The 25755-nt window shown below is 47.4% G+C and overlaps 1 protein-coding gene across 10 annotated transcripts in view; it reads left to right on the top strand.

Annotated features, from left to right (window-relative positions):
• Positions 1-25755, top strand: part of ELAVL2 (ELAV like RNA binding protein 2) — a 161128-nt gene that overhangs the window by 9679 nt on the left and 125694 nt on the right. For 2 of the 10 annotated variants that reach the window (XM_081176737.1, XM_081176749.1), the window contains exon 1: positions 24310-24483. The exons of 1 other annotated variant lie outside the window; for it this stretch is intronic. In XM_081176737.1, the coding sequence (XP_081032863.1) occupies positions 24460-24483 (24 nt within the window). In that variant the 5' untranslated portion in view covers positions 24310-24459. Of the gene's footprint in view, positions 1-18710; positions 18830-24309; positions 24484-25411; positions 25513-25755 lie in introns of those variants that run through there. 7 more of the 10 variants (XM_081176741.1, XM_081176738.1, XM_081176745.1 and 4 more) reach the window with 7 other exon arrangements.

Here is a 25755-nt window from a genome sequence, read left to right as displayed (position 1 = left end):
AAGTATAGTTCAATGAAGGCACTTTGGTTATTTAAACACTGCTTTTATTGAGCTAACAGGGGGTGTTAAAGGGGAATTTCCAGGAAGAGGAACTGTAGCCTATAGCCCAGTTACCTTTCCACTGGAGACTAGAGAACCCTGAGTCAGCTTGGAATGTAGGCCAGCCAAGAATACTGCAGGACAGATGCCCCTTTTCAGCATCTCTGGAAAGAAAGAAAGGGAAGGAGGGGAGAAGAGAGAATTTGCTAAGCCCAACCTCAGAGATATGGCTATGATAGCAGACTGACAGGTGTTTTGCAACACATCTCCCTGCCTGCCTGCTCTGCTGGAAGTTTCATTATAGTAAGCAGCGCATCATTATGGGAGTCAGAGGAGAGAAAGGAGATGCAAGGGTTGGCAGACGGGATACTTTGAGTATTTCTGGACAACCCATCCTGATTTGCTTGCAGGGGGATGAGATGGTGTTGGCTATTTCCAAGCCTCCGTTCTGATTTGTTTGTATCAAAGCAAACATGATCTAACTCGCCAATTTCTTTCCCTATCTGATTTTTGGGGGATTAGCAGTGTTTGTGTGTGTGTGTGTGTGTGTGCAAGGCCTCCCAATCAGCTATAATTGTACAACCTGACTTTCCAAGTGTGTGATTGAATCTCACCCGAAAATAGTCACAGTGCCCTGCAAGTGAAGAATAGTTTAGAGCACAACAGGCTTCCTCCATTTTGTCAAATCTTGCTTGGGAGACTGAACAACATGCAGATTATGTTTTTAAGGAATTAAGTACAGCTAGTGTTTGATTTCTCAAAGAAGAGAAGACCATCTCGAAACATGACCCTCTGATCTGCTCATTGTTCCTCCCCAAGTGGGGACTCATTGCAGTTGCTCAGTCGTGAGAGAAATGTTCTTTGGGTCTGTTCAGGGACACTGTCATTTCTTCTTCCTCTGCACCTTAGAGGGCCTGTTTATTGAGCATTCATCCTGATTGCCTTCTGCAAAACTTCGCCTGAGGCGAGGCAAAGTCCACTCTTTTTTTGTCAAGCTTTCCTAACTGCAAAAACCACTTTCCTCATTGCAAAAATGTAAGTGGTTAAAAAAAAAGTGGGTTTGTTGCAACTTTAAACCACTTTAAATAAACCTACATTTCTAGGTATGCGATTGGATCCTTCCGGGGGGGGGGGAGAGAGAGAGAGAGTTAAAGTCTGGATGTGAACTAGGATTTGGCAGTGGCACTGAAAACAGTGAAAACAGTTGGGGCTGTGTCCTATTCAGGGGTGGAGGAAGGGTTGTGTGGTAGGGGCGGCACACCCCGGGTGTCCACACAGAGGGGGGTGACAAAATGGCGGGCAGCACTCACCGCAGGGCCTGCAGCACGCCCGAGCCACGCATCTCTCCTGGGAGTGACACAGCGGCTTGGGTGCCCACAGGCTCCACATTGCCCAAACGGTCTGCCCGCCACCTCCCCCTCAGCTGTAGAGCTGTAGGGCGGCTGAGTGGGAGGAGGCAGGCAGACTGCTCAGAGGCCCCACAGAGCATCTCACCCCAGCTGGCCCTGCCCCCGTGAGTGTCTGGCCCCGCCCCTAGGCACAGGGCATGCACGCCGCCTCAGGCGCCCAGTCGGCTTGCTCCACCGCTGGCTGGTGGACCCCATACTGAGGGCTTCCACAGGGGCAGCAGTGGGAAGCTGTGAGCTGCCATTTTAAATTTCCCACAATGCCCTGGAAGTACCCAACAAAGCATAACAAAAGATGTAATGGGGGATTTCAAAGGATGGCTTGTAAACTTGGCCTTTTGGCACAGGGGACGCAGGACAGGTGGCAGAAGCAGTGGGCACTTCTGGGGCACTAGCAGCTGCCTGACGGTCCTTGACCTTGGTGTAGCTCATATCTGCAGTGGTTAAAAGCCGCGTGAGGTAGGAATTACTACATCATCTTAATTTAATAGAACTAGAAATGGGATGCAGGTGGTGCTGTGAGTTAAACCATAGAGCCTAGGGCTTGCCAATCAGAAGGTTGGCAGTTCGAATCCCCATGACAGGGTGAGCTCCCGTTGTTCGGTCCCAGCTCCTGCCAACCTAGCAGTTCAAAAGCACGTCAAAGTGCAAGGAGATAAATAGGTACCGCTCTGGCGGGAAGGTAAACGGCGTTTCCGTGTGCTGCTCTGGTTCGCCAGAAGCGGCTTAGTCATGCTGGCCACATAAAGCAAGATGAGTGCCACAACCCCAGAATTGTCCGCGACTGGACTTAACGGTCAGGGGTACTTTTACCTTTACCTTTTAACACAGAGAAAGATCCAGATATCTCCTGGAATGTAATGCCTTTCCAAATATTTGCGGCACTTTTAAAAAAAGAAATCTAATCAAAACAACCTCCCTCTGCACTTTATATACAACATGCAAGCCTCGCATGAGTCTTTATGCTGCCATCCCGCTTCTCAGATGCCTACTGTACTCTACGCGAGTTACACCACTGGGCTGTGCCATTTATCTTACACCTTTCTGCTTCAGGCTTGCTAATGCTGCATTACCTTTTCATAAGCCCAAGATTGCCTGTCAAGGAGATCTGTAAAAGCAGGGCTGTCAGCGGATTTCCTCCACCACCCCGTCTCTCCCCACACACCCCTTTACCAGGAGACAAGCTGTATTAGTTGTGTGACAAGACCGCTCTTCTATTTTGGAAAGGAAGGATTTATTCCAGGGCTGTGCTCTCGTGCATGGCAACAGCCACATCACGACCGGCGTGCTGAGTTTGGCAGAGAGTGGGGAAAGCATGCATTTTGCAAGACAACACCGTAGGTCGGCAATTCAGAATACAGGAGCCTGGAGGAGCTCCTTCCCTCACCCGCTCAGTGTTTCAAATCACATTGGTCCTCAAGAGCATCTCAGGCTCACTAAATAACGACCGGCCCTTTCCACAACATGCACACCCAGCAGTGAGGGACACACATCTATAAGGGACCATATAACACTGGTACTGAAAGACCTTCATTGGCTCCCAGTACATTTCTGAGCACAATTCAAAGTGTTGGCACTGACCTTTAAAGCCCTAAACGGCCTCAGCCCAATATACCTGAAGGAGCGTCTCCACCCTCATCGTTCTGCCTGGACACTGAGGTCCAGCATTGAGGGCCTTCTGGCAGTTCCCTCACTGTGAGAAGTGAGGTTACAGGGAACCAGGCAGAGGGCCTTCTTGGTGGTGGTGGCTGCCCTGTGGAACACCCTCCCATCAGATGTCAAGGAAATAAACAACTATCTGACTTTTAGAAGACATCTAAAGGCAGCCCTGTTTAGGGAAGTTTTTAGTGTTTGATGTTTTATTGCGGTTTTAATATTCTATTGGGAGCCGCCCAGAGTGGCTGGGGGGAAACAGCCAGATGGGCGGGGTATAAATAATAAATTTATTATTATTATTATTATTATTATTATTATTATTATTATTATTATTAGTCTGCCTCTCACAGGAAAACCCTCTCAGGATTCAAAGACCCTCAAGCAAAAATAAAGCAAAACATGGTTGTTTGTATCCTAACTAGGCTCCCCTGATTAGAAGGGCTGTGTGAGGAACCCATTACTCTGCATGACTCCTATTAAGTATATTTTAACCACCACCGGTTATCTTTTGGATTTTGTGTGAGGGAAATCTTAGATAATTGGAGATTCAGGCCAAAGCTGAACCAATAAGAAATATTTATTTTATAGAACAAAGTGGATAAAACAAAGGCTGTATCAGGTGGTAATGTTATTTCAGGAAACAGTGAACTTATTAACAATTGTATTAAATCTTAATGCAGGCTTCCTCAACCTCGGCGCTCAGATGTTTTTGGCCTACAACTCCCATGATCCCTAGCTAGCAGGACCAGTGGTCAGGGATGATGGGAACTGTAGTCTCAAAACATCTAGAGGGCCGAGGTTGAGGAAGCCTGATCGAATGGATGTTATAGGCTTCCAAACAAGGAAGTAAATGCATAGTTTCTTTCAACCTTCAGTCGCTTAAGTTCAGTTATTACACTTCAGGTAGTTGTTAAAGGTTTCCAGACTAGGAAGAGAAGGAGGGAGGTGTTCATGGTGAGTTTCAGCACCTCTTTTTCTAGAAAAATAGCACTGAGTGGAACATTTTCACCTGGCGCCGAAAAATATATAATGAAGGCGCCAGGTGAACTTTCCTGAGGAGAGCATTCCACAAACAGGGTGCCAATACAGAGAAGGTCCCATTCTCGTGTTGCCACCCTCCAGACCTCTCAAGGAGGAGTCACATGGAGATGGGCCTCAGATGATGAATGCAGAGTCAGTGCTTGTTGAAAAATTGTGTTCAGAAACAGAATTAATCTGGAGCTGCCCAATCTGATCTTGAGATGCTTCTTCAAATGAGCTAAGGGGACACAATAAATAGTCTTGAATAAAAATGTTTTTGGACAAAGGCATCACATTCACTTTCAACAGATTATTGATTACCCACACTCAGTTTGTGGAGGTGGGTGTGAACATCATGTAACAGAGACTGGTTTACAACTGCAAAGGGGAAATATATTTTTCTGTAGGATCCCTAGAATTTGAGTAACCCAAACCTAGAAATCAATATGGACAAGGCGCAAAGCAAACAAACATGCAAGGTGACTGCAGAAAGCCATTTAAAAAAAAAACCACATAATCAGTGGAAGTTTGTTGCACTCTCTGGGTATCAACCTGAACTGATTTGCTGCAAAATCCAAAAGGTAAACTAAATGCATTTATTTAGCATTGCGTGAGTGCACTAATTTCAGGCGCAGGCGTAAGGGAGTTTAATTATAACCATAGTTCCTTGGGAGTAGGATGCATTCAACTTGGTGAGACTTCTCGGTAAACATGCATAGGATAATAGCTAAATAAAACTGTTTCACTGAAGTGAGTTTAAGTAGACTTTACAGCCTTGACGCCAGAAAGCATCTTATGGAAAAGCTATCATTACTGCGAGGGTGAAACAACCCAACTGCCATATTTTAAAAACTACCGGTACATCCTTGAAAATGCTGTGAGAGAGACATCATTGCCAAACATAAAGAAACCTGCTCCCAAGTAAATATTCAAATTTACTCAAAATATACTGGGAAGAAAGCTGAAGGGTTTTTTTCCTTTTTGCTTTTTTTTGCTAATGAAAAAGTATGAGGGTTGTTTATTTCTCTTTCTTTCTTTCTTTCTTTCTTTCTTTCTTTCTTTCTTATTTATTTATTTATTGAGCTTATATGAGTTTATTTTCAACATATGCACCCACACTTGTAAAATTGCATAATCAAAAGAAAAACAAACAAACAACAACAGACAAAATAACAACAAGAATCAAATGAAAAACAAAGGAATACAGATAACCCATAGTAACATATGAAATACAGAACAATATATGAAATACAGAACAACATATGAAATAATGAACAATATATATACACACACACACACACACACACACACAAACACACACACAGCATATTTCAGTTCTTCTTTTCTTCCAGTTGACTTCCTTCATCCTCTGCACAGTTCTCTTTTCATTTTTGGTAAACTGCCTCCTTCTTAATTCGTTATTATCTTCTTCTTTTTTACAGTTGTTAACTGAAGTACCATAAATTATCTTGTAGAAGTTAATCGACATTTCACTTTCTTTTGCCCTCCTACCAAAAGGAAAGCCCCTCTGATGAATTTTCTCCAGGTCTTTGCTTGGCAACATTCCCTCTATCCACAAGGCTAGGTCCAGAGGACCAGAAAGGAGGCAAAATGGTGGCCAGCTTGCCAACTCAGCTGTTGTTGTTAACTACCACTCACAAAAGGGGCTTCAAAATAAACCTTGGAGGGAAAGGGGATAGGAAGCTGCGTGTGACACAGCTCTTGGTGAGCTCCTGCCATAAGAAACTGTCAGAGAATTTCTCCTACTACTTGGAGAAATTTAGTCCTCCCCAGAACAATTACTCCACCCCAAGATGGGGTGTCCACAGCTCTGTTTCTATAGAGCTAGGGATTTCTTTGTATTTTCCTAAACACTTCTTAAATTTATATATGTTGTTAACAATTATCATACATTTTTGTTGTTGTTGTTTAGTCGTTTAGTCGTTTAGTTGTGTCCGACTCTTCGTGACCCCATGGACCAGAGCACGCCAGGCACTCCTGTCTTCCACTGCCTCCCGCAGTTTGGTCAAACTCATGTTAGTAGCTTTGAGAACAATCTCCAATCATCTCGTCCTCTGTCACCCCCTTCTTCTTGTGCCCTCCATCTTTCCCAACATCAGGGTCTTTTCCAGGGAGTCTTCTCTTCTCATGAGGTGGCCAAAGTATTGGAGCCTCAGCTTCAGGATCTGTCCTTCCAGTGAACACTCAGGGCTGATTTCCTTAAGAATGGATAGGTTTGATCTTCTTGCAGTTCATGGGACTCTCCAGAGTCTCCTCCAGCACCATAATTCAAAAGCATCAATTCTTCAGCGATCAGCCTTCTATATGGTCCAGCTCCCACTTCCATACATCACTACTGGGAAAACCATAGCTTTAACTATATGGACCTTTGTTAGCAAGGTGATGTCTCTGCTTTTTAAGATGCTTAATTAATTAACACTGTGCTTCTGTGGAATGCATATAGCACTTAATGACAAAAACAGGCTTACTCTTCTACTCCACTATATTTCCAAAGAGCAGCTTATATATGATTTCCAGTGAGTCGTTCCTTCAGGACTATCCTTTCCTTGCTTCAGGGTGGGAACTGAGCTGTGGGTTATCAAACCATGGTCCAGCTTATCTTCTGCTCATTCATCTGCATGATTCCCTTTGTTGCCTAGTTTAAAGGCCTACTTTACAGGCCCGTAGCCTGTAATATGTGCAAAGCACTTTGGACACTTCAAACGAACTCTATAAATGCCAAGTATTCCTCATCTTTTGTATATTTACAAAAATGATATTTGCTTCCAAAAGGTCATACAGTTGTTCCACAAATACCACTACTGCTCTAATCTGACTGAGCCTACGGTTCTCAGATACACTAACAGATAATAAAAACAGTATGAATGTCATATGTTGTCACCATAAGTGATGATCGGATGCAGTCATGTATATATGTAATTGGGAGGAAAGGTTATTTGGACTTTTGGCCGGATAAGCAGGAAAACCATCCCATTGTGCTCTCTCAAATCAGGCTGTAAAACCATAACTTTTGTTCCTAACGTTATACCTATACTTTAAATATGTCCCAGTCCACAGTATAAATCTCTCTTATGCATGTGATCTTATTACAGTACCTTAAGATATAATTACACAGTGCTCCAAATATAAGGAACGTGGAAGCTTTTTAATTTTTTTTTTAAGGTAGTAACTATCAATAGGCAATAGCCATTATTTTACAGCTCTGTATCATTAGCAGAACAATTACAGCAGAGGAGAGATCTTTTAGCACAATACACACTCTTCTCCTTTAGATAATTGCATGAAAACATAAAACTCATGTTCGTGATAATAAAGTGCTTGTGTGGCTGGTTTTAACTTTTCATATCACAGGTGCATGCTAATCTTTCCAATAGTTATCATTCCTCCTCGCTCCTCCCTAATCCTTCTTGGAACAGCTTTGCCCAGTTGGTACATATAATTCAGCGTCATAGAGTTTACTTGCTAGAATGCTCAGAATGTTTCAGTATGAGTACGTTTAGGGAAGCTTTTAGTGTTTGATGCAATACTGTATTTTATTATTATTATTATTATTATTATTATTATTATTATTATTATTATTATTATTATTGAGTTCTCATACTGATCTGCAGTGTTAATGAACAGCAACAAGCAATGGTAACCATATAATTGACAATGGTTGTGCAGCATATATATATATATATATATATATATATATATATATATATATATGCAGGTTTTGGTGTCTTCGGGTGTCTTCCCGTGTAAGAGTTGGGGTGTCTAGGCGACGTTTCGACGAGGTCTCACTCGTCATCTTCAGGCTGGTGCTTTCGGCTTCTTGTTACTGGAACAGAGCAGGATCTCAGTGTTTGAGTTCCTATAAATACTGTTGAGGGGGTGTGGTGTATAGCCTCCAACGTTCTGGGCAGAGAGGAAGTTTCCAGGTTAGTGTGCCTTTTCTTCTTTTGTTCATTAATTACTTGAGGGATATCTTGAGTGATTTCTTGAGTGATATTCAGAATATCACTCAAGAAATCACTCAAGATATCCCTCAAGTAATTAATGAACAAAAGAAGAAAAGGCACACTAACCTGGAAACTTCCTCTCTGCCCAGAACGTTGGAGGCTATACACCACACCCCCTCAACAGTATTTATAGGAACTCAAACACTGAGATCCTGCTCTGTTCCAGTAACAAGAAGCCGAAAGCACCAGCCTGAAGATGACGAGTGAGACCTCGTCGAAACGTCGCCTAGACACCCCAACTCTTACACGGGAAGACACCCGAAGACACCAAAACCTGCATTCCTGTACCCGTGAAAATCTACGAAAGCATATATATATATATATATATATATATATATATATATATATATATATATGTTTTTACTATCATCATTATTATCAAAAATCTGTTGTAGCTTGGGTTTACTGTCACATCTTAGGGTAATTATTTGTTGTTTTCTGAAACCGTCTTATATTGAGTTAAACCATGGGTTTATCTGGTTCAGTATTGTCTGCATCCAGACTCACAGTACAGTGGTGCCTCGCAGGACGAAATTAATTTGTTCCGCGAGTTTTTTCGTCTAGTGAATTTTTCGTCTTGCGAAGCACGAAATCCCATAGGAATGCATTGAAATTCAATTAATGTGTTCCTATGGTCAAAAAAAGTCCAAACAAAGCCAAATTTGGTATAACAAGAGTTTATTAAGTGCTCTTTAAAGTCACACATACTGTAAAGAGCATTTCAAAAATTGAAGGAACAACACATTAAGTTTCTAAACATGACAGAAAAACATTTAAAAATCAACAAAGTGTACAGTGCATTTTCTAAGACTCTGGGGGACAACTCGAAGAAGGTTCCTCTTCCACTCTTTGCTTCTTGCTGAAGAACCCCCTCCCCAACTGTTCCCCCAGCCGCCCACCACAAATTCAAATCCAGAATTTTTTTAAAAAAACAGCAGAGTGGCCCAATGGTCACAGAAAATCATAAAAATGCAGGGAAAAAACCACACAAGCTTCCAGATTCTTGCAAACCCCTCCCCAACACCAAGTCCTTGAATTCCAAACACCCCAACCCAAAATCCAACCCCCCCAAAAAAAAGTCTTCTACAAGAAAGAAGATTCCACCTAAACATTAGGAAGAACTTCCTGACAGTAAGAGCTGTTCGACAGTGGAATTTGCTGCCAAGGAGTGTGGAGGAGTCTCCTTCTTTGGAGGTCTTTAAGCAGAGGCTTGACAACCATATGTCAGGAGTGCTCTGATGGTGTTTCCTGCTTGGCAGGGGGTTGGACTCAATGGCCCTTGTGGTCTCTTCCAACTCTATGATTCTATGATTCTAAGTTTTAAAAGTTTAAAAGAAGTTTTGGAAAAGCTTCAAAAATCACCAAAGTCTTCAAAAACCTCAAAAAAGGCTACCACACCGCGTTCTATGAGTTGCTCCTCGAAGTCAAGTCGCAACTGTATTAACGGTGTTAAGAAAAAGGAAACAAACTTGCAAGACGTTTTCGTTTTTCGTCTTGCGAAGCAAGCCCATAGGGAAATTCGTCTTGCGAAGCAGCTCAAAAAACGGAAAACCCTTTCGTCTAGCGAGTTTTCCGTCTTGCGAGGCATTCGTCTTGCGGGGCACCACTGTAGCTCTCCAAGGTACCAGGCTGAAATCTTTTCCACTCCTACCCGAAGCAGACATAGGCAAACTTGGCCCTCCAGATGTTTTAGGACTACAACCCCCATCATTCCTGATGACTGGTCCTGTTAGCTAGGGATGGTGGGAGTTGTAGTCCCAAAACATCTGGAGGGCCAGGTTTGCCTATGCCTGTGCTAAAGATTGAACCTGGAAACTTTTGCATGCTGAGCCGGCAACTACCTTGCTACAGCGAAAACTGAGCTACAGCTGCTCTGGAGGCCACAGCCAATTGTAACAAATGAGCATTCCACCCTTGGTATACAAGTCAGTTAGCGCCAAAGAGCATGCATCAAACAGCATAAAAAGCAAGCAAATTAGACTTACATATCATGCTGTTTGAAGTTACTGTCGCTCTGTAAATAAATATTGGTATCTACTCATTTGTGGACAGGCGATTATCTTTTCCTTTATTTCCTCTGCAAATAGTTCTGGGAGCTTATTGATGCTGAGGAAAGTGAGATAGATACCTCAGCTACAGCCACCTGTTCCCTGTCTTGGGTGCACATTATTTGACACAGGCTAATGGCAAACATGGGACGCGGGTGGCACTGTGGGTTCAACCACAGAGCCTAGGACCTGCCGATCAGAAGGTCAGCGGTTTGAATCCCCACGACGGGGTGAGCTCCCGTTGCTCAGTCCCTGCTCCTGCCAACCTAGCAGTTCAAAAGCATGTCAAAGTGCAACTAGATAAATAGGTACCGCTCCAGCGGGAAGGTAAACAGCGTTTCCGTGCACTGCTCTGGTTCACCAGAAGCGGCTTAGTCATGCTGGCCACATGACCCAGAAGCTGTACGCCAGCTCCCTCGGCCAATAAAGCAAGAGGAGCGCCGCAACCCCAGAGTCGGTCACGACTGGACCTAATGGTCAGGGGTCCCCTTTACTAATGGCAAACATGGAGCATGTCCCGTCCCCCACCCCCGCTGGTGGAATATTAGGAAAACAAAATGGTAACTGTGAATGTTCTTATTGATTCTGATCCAGACTTGACAGAAGTCACCTATTGTTTGCTATGCCCTTAAGCTGAGTAGTGCTATCCAAAGTGGGCGGAAAATGCAGGACTATGCCGTTTGGTGCAAATGACAACGTTGCACAAATTACATGACTGCTTGCTTAGACACCTGGGTCAATGGCTCCCCAGCATTTGCTATGAAACCCACTGCTGGGATTTCATCTTCTGGTATCAACTCTGCCTGCACCCAGTAAACCACAGGCACCAAAGCAGGAACCAAATGCTTTGTGATGCATGGTGCACACTTTCTTTCAGCTCATCAGTATATCCCAGCATCTGCAGAAGTATGCCTAGCTGAAACCACAAAGAGGACCTTTTCACTGGCCGTACGCAGCCTCTGGAACTCTATCCAACAGGAGGCTGGTCTGGCCCCCATTTAAATGGATTTCCACTGGATGACTGGATGGGAACATCCTTCCAGTACAGTGGTACCTCGGGTTAAGTACTTAATTCGTTCCGGAGGTCCGTTCTTAACATGAAACTGTTCTTAACCTGAAGCACCATTTTAGCTAATGGGACCTCCTGCTGCTGCTGTGCCACCGGAGCATGATTTCTGTTCTGAAGCAAAGTTCTTAACCTTAGGTACTATTTCTGGGTTAGCAGTGTCTGTAACCTGAAGCGTATGTAACCTGAAGCGTATGTAACCCGAGGTACCACTGTATAGGAGGACTTTGGAGCCACAAATGGTTTTAAAGCAGCTGAGCTGAATGGTTTTACTGGCTGAAGATACCTGGTTGTTTGAAAATCTGCTTTGTACTTTGTGTAGGCGTGTTCTGCTGTTAGGTATTTTTTAGGCATTCTGTTTTATTGCATGCTTTGACTTATTGCTATTTGCTGCCTTGTGTATTTTTAGAGAAGGGGTGGCTAACGTTTGGCTCTCCAAACATTCCTGAACCACAGTTCCCATCATCCCTGACTTCTGCCCATGCTTGTAGGGCCAATGGTAGTAGGAAGCCAGTGTACAAACACACTGACCAGATGTTTTATATGCATAAATATATAACCAGTGTTTCCCAAACTTGGGTCTGCAGCTGTTTTTGAACTACAACTCCCATCATCCCTACCCGGCAAGACCAGTGACCAGGGATGATGGGAATTGTAGTCCAAAAACAGCCGGAGACCCAAGTTTGGGAAACACAGGTTTAGAGTGACCAGATTAGTGAACAAGTCATAAAAGGCTGGTTGTGTCCATTTAGAAATTTAAGTGAAGACGTTAAAAGATAAAATAAATCCTATGAAATCCCCAGCTATGCTGGCTGCCTAACCATAAAATATTTTCTGTTCTAAATTTTGAAAAGGTATGCTCCATTACAGTGTATCTCAGCAATCTTAACAATAAGCCTGTAAGGCCTTGCAATGTTACTTTTCTTCCTCCATTGCAAGGTGCATTGTCTGAGAAAAAGGAACTTGCTGGTGGCTGTCCCATGTATTAGGGAAGGGGCTGAGATTTGCAGCGGCAACTTTCACCCGCTAGACCACTCTCTCCAACCTTTCCATCTTCAACTAAATAAACAAAGTCTCATTTCAACAGGAGCCCGTTTCCCTGCTAAAGCAGGGAAGAGCCGAGTCCTTGACACCATTAGCCTTTCCAACAGGATTTGTTGCTTACACAAACATATGGCTCATTTTTCTTACACCAATTCAGTAATTATTCCAAAGCTCATTAGTCAGGCTCTCTCTCTCCCCCCCCCCCACCTTCAGAGAGGAGTTGGCAAATTTATGATCCCTGGGAGATGAAGTGTCTGTGTCTCTGTGCGGTACGAGGAGAGAAGCCATCTTCAACACAACACAACACCTGAACTTATTGAGGCCTTTTATTTAGATAAACTGCATTAGCAGGCGTGCACACCCAACATGCAGTCCCCATTTGTCTTTCAAAGGAACGACGCTGTGCGTGGACTCACAGTGCGGTTGTGAAGATGAATTTTGTTGCGACGAGGGACTCCTGTCTCCAGCAGAACACGAGATCCCGCTATTCCATGCCTAATCCAGGGGCCATTTAAGGACATGGAATATTGGCTTCTTGACTCACTCTCTCTCTCTCCCGAATCAAGGCTCGCGGGAGCCGCTTCTCTCCTTGCAAGTGGAAAGGCATTGCACAATATACGTGCCCTTTAAGTGTCCAGCCAGCAACGTGCTCTCTAACCCCACCTACCCACCCCACATCTCAACTTCTTAATTTCATAGAACTGTAGAATCGGGGGTCATCTAGCCCAACCCGCTGGAATACAGCGCAGCAGGTGCGTGTAAGCATATCTTTGGGGGTGGGGAGGGCTTTAATTCTTTATTTGCCAGAGCAGAACGCAGCTGGGTCTGTGCTTGCTGCTTGCTCCCTTACAGCACTGGGCTGGCCTTGTGGAGGCGAAAGTTTGGCGCATTGCAAACTCGCCTCCCTTCATCCTTCTCTCCCCCCCCCTTCCATCCCTGCTCAGCCCGCCGCCCCATTCAAGTGATTATCTGTCGAAGACCTCTAGAGCCATCTCCATCTCTGCAGCGCGCTGATAAGACAGCTGTTTCTCTCGCCGCCGTGTCTCTCCGGGCCCCGGTCTGTCTTTCGGTACAAACTGTGGCTTTGTTACCCTGGCCTGCTGCTGTCACTTTCTCTGTTGTGCGGGGCGTTTGATCCGAGCACAAAAGGGGGAGGGTGGCTGGGTGGCTGGGTCGAGGTGCGGGGGGTTGCAGAGTGACAGAGACTAAGGGTGGGAGAGGGAGAAGGGGAGAGAAAAGAGATGGGAATGATCGCCTGGCTGATAGGCATGGCTTTGCGGCGTGTATCCGCGCCCAAGTTGCAGAGAAGGGGGGGGTAGGAGGAGAGGGACCCCCCTGCCCACAAGCAGCAAGCCAGAAACTCCCCCGTCTCCCTCCCCCACACCCTTAAAAAAAAACCTAGCAAATGGGCAAGGGATAACAACGAGAAAGCAAGCAGATGGCTTCCTCCAATCTGAATCCAAATAACGATCATTTATCTTCCCTTTCAAGAAGTTAAGAGATTGCTCGTGCCCTTGCCCGGAAAGAATATTTTTTTTAAAGCAACCCTTTATTCGCAACTGCCTTTGTACATACCAAACATTCACGGGGGTTGTATGTGGGGGGAGAAGAAAGCTCATTTGTATTCAGGCTGCCTCATCATCATCATCATTTTAATTTTAATTTTTTTTAAAGAAGAAGAAGAAGCGTTGCTTAGTCAGGCTCGCAACTCCTAAACTTGCTGCCAACATGTGCAGCGCGAGTCTAGGCGTGAGATATATATACTGTATATATATTTCACACACACACGTGTATGATTTGGAAGAAATCTTCATTGGGTTCAGTTGGACTCAATTCTCGGCAAGAGGCTTAAGGCTGCAAGCTTTCGTGTCAGCGGGACTTCCTTCCAAGTAGCAACATCCTGTCAGTGTCTACTCGGAAGTCAACACTGGTTTATCCCCAAGGAAGTGCGGAGCCCAAGTGGCGCTCCGAAAGACACTCCGAAACAGGCGTCCACTGAAAGGAACTGAAACGGAGCGTCGGAACAAGTGAGTCAGTTGAAGCTTGAGGCCCGTTCGGTGGCTATTTTGCAACAAGGAAAGAAGCAAGACTTTCTCTCTCCAGTTAAGAGAGAGAGAGAGAAGTTGCAGGAGGCAGTGTGTTGAATTAAGCAACGCCTAGACCATTTCGTGCGCTGGAGCCCTCCCGTTTATTATATACTTCCTTTGCGTTTAGAGAGCACGCCCAGTAAACATGACCTTATGAGAGCCCTTTCAAAAGGAAGCTCTTTTAAAGACCGATCTCTCAACTCGCACAATTTCACACATGGGCAGCACTATCGCCTTGAGATAACATGCTTTCCAAACGGAATAGACAGTTACATCTCAGATATTATTTTTTCTGCTGAAGTCCCCTTCCCGTCCCCGCTCCCTGTTTGAGCGTGGGCAAGCGAGCCTCTCTTTCTAAGCGACGTTCTTTACGGCTCTTGTGAAAGAGTGGTTTTCTAAAAGAGAGTTTGTGTGTGTTTAAACTTGGCTCTTGGCTGCTGTGTGACTTCCTCGTTCGCCGACCGTGGGAGACGGCTGAGAAAGCAAGGCGAAAGAACGTGAGCTGCTTTGGCTAAGGCGCGTTGAGCACCTCTGTCCATGGTCCTGAAACTCCCCAACTTTAGTTTTAGAGTGGGAACTGGAGATTAAGAGATTGCCTAGATTTGGGGATGGTTCCTTTGCTTTCCCCACCCCGTCCAGCCTCCCAAAAAGTGTTCTTCTCCCACATGAAATATACCTTCCCGGGCAGGCGCGTTAAAAACAACTTGTTTATTTGTTGTTGTTGTTGTTGTTTTCTTGAAATTGCTAAGATCCTAAATTATTGAGTTTGGTTTGCGTGTGACTGGGTGGTAGCAGGACCTACTCAACTCTAAAAATTACGTTGCCCGCGTCCGAAAAGTGATGGTGCTGTTATTTCTGAAGAGCACAGTTGTGTGTGTTACTTTTTCTTTTGTCGCTGTGTTCTTACGTAGAAAAAGCAGCTGTGTAACCAGAATGAGAGTCTCTTTATTTCTTTGTGTTATGTGTCAAACGTTGATGTCGGAAATGTGGTTTCTTCTACAAAGTTTTAAAAAAATCAAAAAATTAAAACAAAAAAAGAGATGAGGATCATCTTCTGCCTAAACACGAATGGGACAGGAGAGGGACCCGGCGATAAGCCTTCAGGTCAGTCTGATGGTTGAGAACTTCTACTTAATTTCACTTGCTACCTTGCTAAGTGTTTGTAAACTTACGGGTGCATTTAAAAGAAAAGAAAAGAGTTCAAACTAGCGGTTAACATGGCATTTGCACTGTGTACAAGGTTAGCAGGTGGCATCTTCTTCTAGAATCTCCATGTAGTCCTTGGGTAAAGTTGACGAAACCCCATTTCTTAAGTTAAAACAGAAATAGAGAGAGAGAGAGAGAGAAAAGATACACACCTTCGAGGGATTTCTCTAGAGCAGCTGCTTTTGAAAACTTAGCAAGAATATTGTTTTTAATCGATTCCACTGAAGACAGAATGCCACTTTGCTGCACGTTTTAATCAGCTCTGGCATTTCGCAAGGTTACTCTCCTTCCTTTCTTCTCCAAGGCTGCCAACTCTCCCCTTAAAACATCTCCCCCCGAAGTTAGTCACTTAGGCAACTCCAAAGAGAGTTTTGTCTTACTTCTTTCAGCCTATCAATAGTCCAGGTTGCCGCTGCTCTCCATTCTTCCTCCTCCTCCACCCAAACTCGTCCTTCAAACGCCGATTTGACATATAATAATCTGGCTTCATCAAGAGATGCTCCTGAATGAGGGGCGTGTCTATAACACATGGCTAGAGTGTTAAAGGGAACAAAAAACAGCCTGGCTTTCTTGTTCTAATGATGGCATCACTAGTGAAACAAAGGTGGTCATAATTAGGCAGAGCCCACATCTGAAATTTCAAAAGCAACAAACAAAAAGTCCTGGTGTTTTACGGGACACCAACGTTGGAAATGTAACCCCACGTTCATCGTTGAGTTGGGTATCCTTTTAAAACTTAACTAAGGCATCAGTCATAAAGACAGCACTGTTCTGTTTCTCCCTCCCCCACCTCTTCTGTTTTAAGGTTTCAGGATCCATCCCATCCCACATTCCCCAAAGAGGCAGACAGCGTTTAAGCAGCTAGCGTTATCCCAATGCTTCACAGTACCAACTTCAGCCCAAGGGGAAAGGTTCGTTTGAGGATGAAGCGCCCATTTCAGTTCACCTGAAGGCGGCTAGGCGGTGTAGAAATGAACACACACACACACCCTCCATCTGACGTCGATTGAATCCTGATATTGTAGGGACCAAACAGTCGGGTAACCGACGGCTCTGGCATCCGTCCCTTTCATCCCTTGTAAACACTTAAGGACACGCTCCCGGGGGTCCCAAATTAACATTAATCTCACGGTCCCTACCTACTTTCTGGCACTCCTCTCCACATGCAAAATGTTCGGTTGTACTTCGGGTGGGGGGGGGGAGGGATGGCATATAATACCGCCTCCCCCGGGGGCATAGAGTGCTTAGATGTTACACGTCGCGGTTCGCCCCTTCCTCCTTCCCTCTCCCACCAAATATAGTCTAGAAGGCATTTCCGATTGGAGAGCGAGCGAGCGAGAGAGAGATTGAAGTACAAGAGAAGGACACGGAAGGGCAAAGGCACGGAAAGCTGCTGCGGTGTACCCACCGGGGGAGGCAGAAGGAAAAAAAACCATTCTCAAACAGAATTAAGTCAGAACAATCGGCAAGGAGGGCGAGTGGAGGTGTGGGGGGGGAGTCTTTGCTTTCCCCCACCCCCGCCGCCACCATCATCAGCACCTCTCCCTCCGCCCTAGCAGCTTAGGAGAGCATCTTGGAAGGGATGGCGAGCAACTTTCCTGGACAGGAGGGAAGTTGAGGGCGGGAGGTGGGAGGCAGGACCCTGAGAAACGCTTCTTAGGCAGCCTGGGAGGGGGGCAGATTCATCTTAACAGGCTTCTTCCTCCTCAAAGGGAAGACCGGTAGACGCCCTGTGAAATTAAAACGCATGGCAGATGCAAAAGACTCTGCAGTTGGGATGGAGCTGCTCCCCCCCCCCTTTTAAAGAAAGAATTTTGTGTTCTCCCGGTGAACACAAGTCCCTACAAGTCTTCAAGGTGTGCTTCCTTGCTTCCTTCTCTTCAGCTGGCTGACCTACATAGTGGCAGACCGTGTGTACTGGAGGGGGTGGGGAACGTATAATTGTGTATCTCTGTGTTTGTGTGTGTAAGAGAGGGGTGCCTACTCTTTGGTAAAGAGAACTCGTGACAAACCCCCCAAAAGAGGGTTAGACCAGACCTTCTTCCTCCGTCTAAAGAATCGTGGCAGCAGTATCCGACCTAAACCCAGCCGATCGAGCAGTGCTCCAACCTGCTGTTGCAAAAAAAAAAATGTGGCAAGCATTGCCAACGTCTTGCATTTCGTCTGGCGTGTGGAAGTTCCTCTCCCAAGGAGACAGAAAGACAGACAGAAAGGGAGGGCGGGTGCTGTGCAAGAGAAGGACAAGGGGAGGAGAGGCAACTTCGCTCAATCCTGCGCTGCTCGCTTCCTGCGCTGCCTCTCCCCTATCTCTCTCTCTCTCTCTGCCTTGCCTGCCCTGCTCGGCGCAACGCACCCTTGAAACGGGACTCCATTGAGCCCTCCGGAGTGACACGGCCCTGCGGCCAATCCGGAGCAGCCTCTCCGCCGGGGCGGTGCCTGCCGGAGCCTGCCGGACCAATCGGGGGCTCCGCAAGGCCTGCGAGCAAGCTCAGCTGTCCCTGGCTCCGGCGTATACTTCCGCGCGTGGCACTCGGGATAGGTGGGAGAGCCTGGCGCGGCTGCAGAGACACATAGGCGCGCACCCTCGTGCGGAAGCAGAGGAGTGCCGGGTGATACGGTTCCTATAAATCTGTGCTCCACTTCGCCTCCCATTTAAGGCGTCCTCCCCCCTCGTGCCTGTTCTCACTTAAAGAGATGCAGCAGCCCACTTCGATTGGGAGCTGCTAGAGCGAAGGAGGCAGAGAGAGGGAGGCAGCCTTTTAGGAAACCCTCCTTTCATCCCTTCTTTCCTTTGTTCCTACCTTTTATTTCTCCTCCCCTCCCCCCTTTTTCTGTTTAGTTGTGTTGTAACAGGGGAACCTTCGCTCTTGCCACGCTCCTTATTTTTTTAAGTTCTTCCCCCTTTCTTTATTTTTTCATCCCCCCCTTCCCAAATTTCTTCCCGCGCTGTGGGAGCGGAGAAAGAAAGCAGCTTTTAATAATAATAATAACAACAACAGCAGCAGCAGCAGCAACAATATATATATATATATTTCAATCTTCTTTTACGTTTCTCCGCCCCCCTCCCTCCATTTTTTATTTTCTTCTGTTTACAACTGTCCGCAATTTAGGTTTTGGGTGTTGTCGTGAGACCTTCCCCCTTTTGCTTCTTACTCATCTTTATTGGGACACCGCTACCTTTTCCCCCTTTTTTTCTTTTTTCTTTTTCTTTTCCAAAACTGAAGCGAGAAAGGTAAGTTGCGCTTTTTGTTACTATATTATTATTATTATTATTATTATTATTATTATTATTATTACTCTTGCTGTTTCGTGTCTCTGCTAACCCTTAGGGTGGCTACCTCGCCCACAGAGGGAGGAGGACCAAAAGTGGTAGACAATTAAGTTTACCGCACACACACTTCTGTGCTCGGTTTTCAGCGCTTGGTGCCCCCTGCTAATAGGGTTAGAGACCCGCTGCAAGGTTGTAGAAATATCTGCATGAGATAGAGCAGTTGGTAGAGGATGATATACGTTATATATGTCTATTACTTGCGTTTAGGCAGCTAGGTGCTCACAGGGAGCAAAACGCTGGAGGAAAATACAGCAGCTTAGCTGGAGGTGTAAAGTTCACAGTCTTTTTTTAAAAAAAAACAAAAAACAAAACAAACCACCTCTGAAGGTGAAACGCGTCTCTCGCGTTGGACCAGCGGAAAGTACCCAACACACAGGGCATGAGGATGAATGAGTGGAATGAGCATCGCTTTGAGGAGCTTAAGCCCGGCGTTTGCAGATCAGACGGGATAAGCTCGCCGCTGTAATTGCATTAGCCAAATAGCATTGGGTGGCTTGGAAAGAAAGAGAAGGTGGAAACGGCGGCGGCGGGGAGGTGGGTGGGTAGGAGAGACAGAGGCGCGCGCACACAGCAGACAAGAGACGAGATGGGAGAAGCAGTAGCTTGATATTGGCGAAAATTTGCAGATCCTGGTGTGTGTTAGCTGTCAGAGCTGCTGTCTGGAGATGTGCCAGGATATATATCTTTGTGTGTGTGTGTGTGTGTGTGTGTGTGTGTGTGTGTGTGTTAAAATGGGGAGGTGGCCGCAGGGTGGGAGAACCAGACTTTTAAAGAACCTTCCAATGACGATTATAGCGCTCTGCAGGGAGAGTTCCGCTTTTATATCCGGGAGACACGATTTTCTTTGTTCTGAGGAAGCTGAGAAGGGTGGTGAGTTGTGGGGGGGGGGGGGGGCAGGGAGAGAGAGAAAGATGCTTCAGCTCTTGATGCAGCCGAAAGACGTCCTCGCCGGCAGCCCGGCTCGCGTACCTTGCTTGGGCGGAGAGCGAAGCGTTTCCTCGCGTCGCTGTCCTTGGTCCTGAAACTGCGGCTGCGAGGGCGGCCGGCTCGAGAGCCCAGGAACCAGAAATCGGTCCCCTGAAGGCGAGGAAGCGTAGAGTCAGCCGGGCGACGAGACAGTCCTCCCACAGTCCCCTCCTATTGTGAAACTGATACCATGCTGGAGAGGAGGCGAGGCGTTCGTAGTCCCCAGCCCGCTCTCGTTTCGCCTGGTGTCAGCATTTGGGGGAGAAAGCGTCTGCTCCTATGGTTTAATGAAGGACACACACACACACACACACACACACACACACACACACACACACCACTCCCTCCGCGTCCTTGAATATTACATGGAAGAAGTTGGTGGCAAAAGGTGGGGGACATGGGGCGATGAGATTATGGCAGTCTCTCTTTCTCTCTGTGTGTGTGTCGTTTTTTGGTTATGTGTGAGTGACCGCAGGCTCGCCCCGGGGCCTTGGATTTCGGCAAGGAGCGGCTCCGGCTTGCCGTTGTAGCTTAATTTATGCCCAGCACGTTGCTATGTGTGTATGTGTATGTATGTATGTATCCACCTATTTCGCTTCCGGGAAGCATTTAACGGTAGAGCTCTATCACTCTGAGCAAATCGGTAGCCTGGGCGCCCTGTTTCCCCTTCGGTTTGTTCCAAGTGGGCAGCAAAGGAAATTGGGATCGAAGCGCCGAGATTTAATTAACAATTGAAGGGTGGGTGGGGGGTTTTGGTGTTTGTGTTGTTTAACCAGCTGCCTTCAGGGTGGGTGGGTTTTTGTGGTGTTGTGGGTTTTTTTTGCGGGGGCGACTACGTAGAGCTAGAGAGAGAAACCCAGGAAGTGTCAGTGTGTTATATTTTTGAAGCACACCCCTTGCATGCCTTGGAGCCTGCTTATCAGATATTGCTCAGAATATCAGACGACGTTTTATTCGCCCTGCACAGCCTCGGGATGCGCTCAGGCGCGCGCAAGGCTGCAGTGTTCAAAGCTCTGGCCGCGGCCGTGGGGGAGACATTAGTGGGACTCATCTGGAGCAAGTGGCTGAGGGGTTTGGCAGCGTCAGATTTCCCAAGAGGGTCTCTCCGCCCTTCTTACTTTAAACGAGGCTCATTGTAATAAGGAACCTTCTTCTGGAGGGGTTTGGAACGTGCTTCGTGTTGGTGGTGCCCCTCCCCCCCAAAAAACCGCTTGGTCTTTCGTCTTCCTGCGCCAGCTCTGCTAGCTTTTAAATTTCTCCTTCTCAGGCCACGCTGCAAAGTGACATTGCCAGGCACTCAACGCTGGGAAGTTGAGCTGCTCTCTTTGTGGAAGGCACGCTTTGAGAGAGAGAGAGAGAGAGAGAGAGAGAGAGAGAGAGAGGTATAGAATCCAAGCTCAGCGTGACCGTTGGCACTTACAACCGAGCGTAGTTAATATTTGGAGTACTGGGGCTACAATCACCCCAATACAGCTGGTTGGGAGACGGGTGGTCACCATCAGTAGTTGCAGTAAAAACGTGGAAAGCTTATATATGCTACGGAAGAAGGCCAAGTGCTATAGGACAAATGTTTTGCACGCTCGAAAGTTCCCCGTTCAAGCCCTTCATCAGGAGGTCGGGCGTGTCTGAAACTCTGGAAAGCCGCTACCTGTCAATCTGAGCAACACTGGCCAAGATGGGACCCATGGCAGACTGCCTGGGCGAGGCAGCTTCCTAAGGAGCTACTTGCTTCTTTTTCTGTGGTGGGTGGGAGCAGATGGCCTCTGGGTAGACCCCCTCCCTCCCCAAGAAGCCAGGCGGACCTTATCTGCCCTCCTCTCTCCACCACCCAACAGAAGAAGCTCTGCTTTGGGGAGTAAGATGGCCAAGGTGACTCCGAAGCAGCTCCTTCCCCGAGTCCGCCTGCCTAGTAAAACCGGGCTGTAGGCCTGCGCTGAGCGCGTCTCGGGGGCTTCAAGGGCGCGCCGCTTTAAGGGAGCTTCCATCCCGGCTCTGCGCCGGCTAAACCTCCCCTGCGCAAGGCTGCAGGTGAAGGAGATCAGCCTCCTGGCAGAGGAAGGACGGACTCCGCTAGGGGGGCAGGTGCGAGCAATGCCACCTAATTGTCTGGTGAAGGTCAAGCTATGTATGGCGGAAGCCGGTAGCAAATAATGCTGTTGCAGTCGGTGGGATTTAGAGCTGCCTCGAGGTCAGGACTCGGTCGTTCCGCGTTTACGAGAGCTGCTGCCGATTTATTGAATCGCTACAAAGCTGCCCTTCTGAATTTGTCTCCCGTGATTTCCTGCGCCGACGGCGCGCTCTAGGTGCGGTCCAGCTGGCGCGGAGCGCGCGAGATCCTGAAGCCACTTAACCCGGCCCTTCTTGCATTTCAACCGAGCTTTAGGCCCGTTGACCCCCAAAGGAGCCAGCCCAAGCAGCTGCCTTCGCCTAAGCGAGACTGCCATCCTTTTCCGTGGAGGGCCAGGCCCCACTGAACTCGGTGGGGCTTGCTTCCCGTGAAGTGGGCTGCTGCACGCGGTCCTTGGAGAGGGGGGGGGGCGTCGAGGCTGCAGTTCGGCTCCTGCTTTCTGGACCTGAGGGGCGCTGCTGTTCCGTATTCGGAGGGTTGGACAAGGACGGAGGTCTCCACAATGCCCCTCCAATGCCCTTGAAGACAGTCAAACGCCTTTTCCAACTCCTTAGAAGTCGCTGGTGAGAAAGACTGCGCACAGGGCCATGACCACACCTATCTAGAAAGCACTTAAGGCAGCTGAAAGCTAAACATGTTTTTAAGGCAGGATGCCTGCAACCCGCCCCCCTCTTTTGTTCAGACCGGCGAATCTTGGCATGACGGCTTAAGTGCTTTATGGACGAGAGCCACCAACGATTTCCCTTCACGTAGCTCCATAGTCTCCCATTAATCTTTCACGAGATGTTCTGCAGAGTTAAGAGGCTTGGTGGATTACAGCCAAAAAGGCGCTCGTTCGACACAGTTTACTCCGGAGTCATTGACTTGAGCTGTAGGATGACGGCTTCCAAAGCAGGGCTAGCTGCTTACTGGCTTCCCGTGCTTAAGCTGAAGGAAGTCTCGTCGAGTTCAGGGGCGCTTTACTCCCAAGGAAGTGTGCACACCAAATTTTACCAAACGTTCGGTTATACAGCCGCGCAGCCCGATTCTGTGCACTTGGAAGTCGGTGCTAATGAGTTTAGTGGGACTTGTGCCCACCACGCCTGCATGCCTAGGATTGGGCCGCATTAGTTCCAACGGGGTTGGCTTCCTAATAATTGCGCATATTGTTGCATGGCTGTAACCCTCCGCACCTACAACTGCGAGTAAGCGCCATGTAACTCGGAAATATTTTCCTCCAAGTATGTATGGCTGTGAGCTTAGCATAGGAACCAACTCCTAGGGGCCGAGGTCCCCCCAATAAATTATTTCAGGGGGCTGGTCCCTAATAGTAGTAGTACAGTAGTAGTAATTATTATTATTAATACCCCGCCCATCTGGCTGGGTTTCCCCAGCCACTCTGGGTGGCTACCCTTCAAAATATAAACACATAATAAAACGTCAAACATTAAAACCTTCCCCATACAGGGCGGCCTTTAGAGGTCTTCTAAAAGTTGTGATGGACATTGCCATTCAAATAGTGTCCTTGTCATGTGATTGATTCTGTGGGGCGGAGCTTACCTTGTCCCCCCAATATTTCATTCAAGTTGGCACCCCCGGAGCTTCGGATCGCCTTCTAACATCCCGGTCCTATTCCACCTTCTCCCAGAAGTAAAGCCATTGATTTTATTTACTACACTGTTGCCACGTGCAATTAATTCCTATGGAAAACAAAGGGAATTGTTTCCAAGCAAGCCCACGACCATATTCACCATCTGACACCATTAATTTCAGCAGGATTTATTTTCTAGCAAGCGTGCATAGAATTGGGCAGTTTCCCCCCAACCTGGCGCATCTCCCCCACTAACTTTGGGACTTACAACTCCCATCATCCCTGAACATTGGTCATCCTAGCTGGAGCTGATGGGAGTTGGCGTCTTAACATCTGGAGCGCAGCAAGTTGCAGGGGGGAGAAACTGAGGCATTGGGGGCATCAGGCTGGAAGCTGGCTGCGTCCCACCCATTGGACGAGCCTGTGATATCAATGGTCGTCTTGGGCATCAGCAGAAATAAACTCGGCGCCAAGGCTTCCAGAAATTACAGAGCATCACATTAGGCTCTCGAAATGGAGCTGCTGTTGCACTAGGTCCAGAGCTAAGTGTCTCCTAATTCCTACATTAAGGGGGGGGGACTCCAACCCGCCCCCCCCAACCTGTCTTTCAAGCTTAAATATGGAGTTTAACTTGGGGTTGGATTGAGCCCGCCTTCCCCACTGTGGCGCAGGCGCACTTCGAGAGCACCCCCTGTTGTCACTCAAAAACTGCTCCAGGGGGCCGTTCATTTATTTTATTTTTCCCGCCGGCGCCCGACTGGAGTTCTGTGCTAGGACGTTGCTCGCTTGCACCGAGAGTATTCTTGTACTAAAAACGCCGGAGGCCAGATTTTATTTTATTTCTGCAAGGGTGCACGACCGGCTGTGATGACCGCTAGCAGACACTGCAAAGTTAGTATATTGCAATAAGTCTTGGGTTGCTTTTTAAGAGGCAGGGGTTTTTTTGTATATCGACATGCAAGCTATTTATCTGTACTGAAAGCGAAACAGGATTTTAGGCCAATCCTGTGCGCACTTGCAAAGACACCTCGCTTCTTTCAGTAGGCCTTCCAAAGCAGTATGCGTTAGGTACGCGGTTTTAGTTTGCAATCCTCGACGTCTACCGGAGAGTAAGGCTGATGTGACTTCTGCATAACCATGCATATAGGTTTATGTCGTACTTAATTTGGAAAACGTGGCTGGCATTGCAGTGGCGTCCGACCGTTTGCAGACGCGAAATCTAAACCAAGTCCGCAAGGTTCCGTGCAGTGCGTAACTCCATCCGGATCTGGTCAGATGCAGGTGTTAATGGTCAGCGTTTCTTCGAAACGAAAAGCCCCACCGACCTCGCGTTAACTTGCACATACGGTCCTATTATAACTGTGCAGTTTCTGGAGAGCAGGCCGTGTTGAGCTCGGCGGGGCCTCCCGGAGACAGCTTGCAACGGCTGCCTGGCTAGGAGAACTTAAATAGGGAGGTCAAAAAGTCGTTGCAAAGGAGACCTTGCTCGGGCAATGCTTTTTCTTCCTCTCTCGTAGTAGCCGCGGGGCTGTCGTCGGGTTTGCAAAATGGGGGCGATTTTCAACGTTGGTGCGAAAGTAACAGGTCTCCGGTTGCAGGGAGTCGCCTTCGCTGCGTTTGCGCCCTTCCTGGGGTTGCACGTGGAGGAAAGGCGGGGCGGAGGAGCGCAGCCCAGCGGCTGGAGTGGTCGCGCGCGGGGTTCCGCGGGCGCGCCTGGCGCCTCTGATTAGCGCCCTCCCTTCCCTCCTTAGCAGCGCGCGCGCGCGCAGGTGTGAGGTGAGACGGCCGCAGCTGCAAGCAGTTGGCTGCGGTAGGGTAAAGGCAGGTGCGCGCGCGCCGCCCCGCGTCCTCCGCAGGGTTCCTTCGGAAGGGCGCCAGAAACGTCGGAAGAAGACCGTCGCCTTTTTTGACCTTGGTCAGGTTAGCTCTTTATCCTCGGGAAGTTAATTTTTCATTTCTTTCCAGCTAGCCCACAAGCCTGTTTGTGTGGAGCTGTGAACGGCTGGTCTTCCCCTTTTGTTTCCTGGGGGGCGTGTTGGTGGGTTGGGGAGGGGTTGAGAAGGGGATGGCGATTTTTAAGTTTCTGTTTCCTTGCTTTTTCTTTCTCTTGGTGAAGGTCGTTCTCTTTGCTAGTGGCTTGGGTAAAGGTGCATTTGAAAATCA

This window comes from Podarcis bocagei (genome assembly GCF_964188305.1).
Source record: "Podarcis bocagei genome assembly, chromosome: 17".
Classification (NCBI taxonomy): domain Eukaryota; kingdom Metazoa; phylum Chordata; class Lepidosauria; order Squamata; family Lacertidae; genus Podarcis; species Podarcis bocagei.
This window is presented reverse-complemented; position numbering and strand designations above follow the sequence as displayed.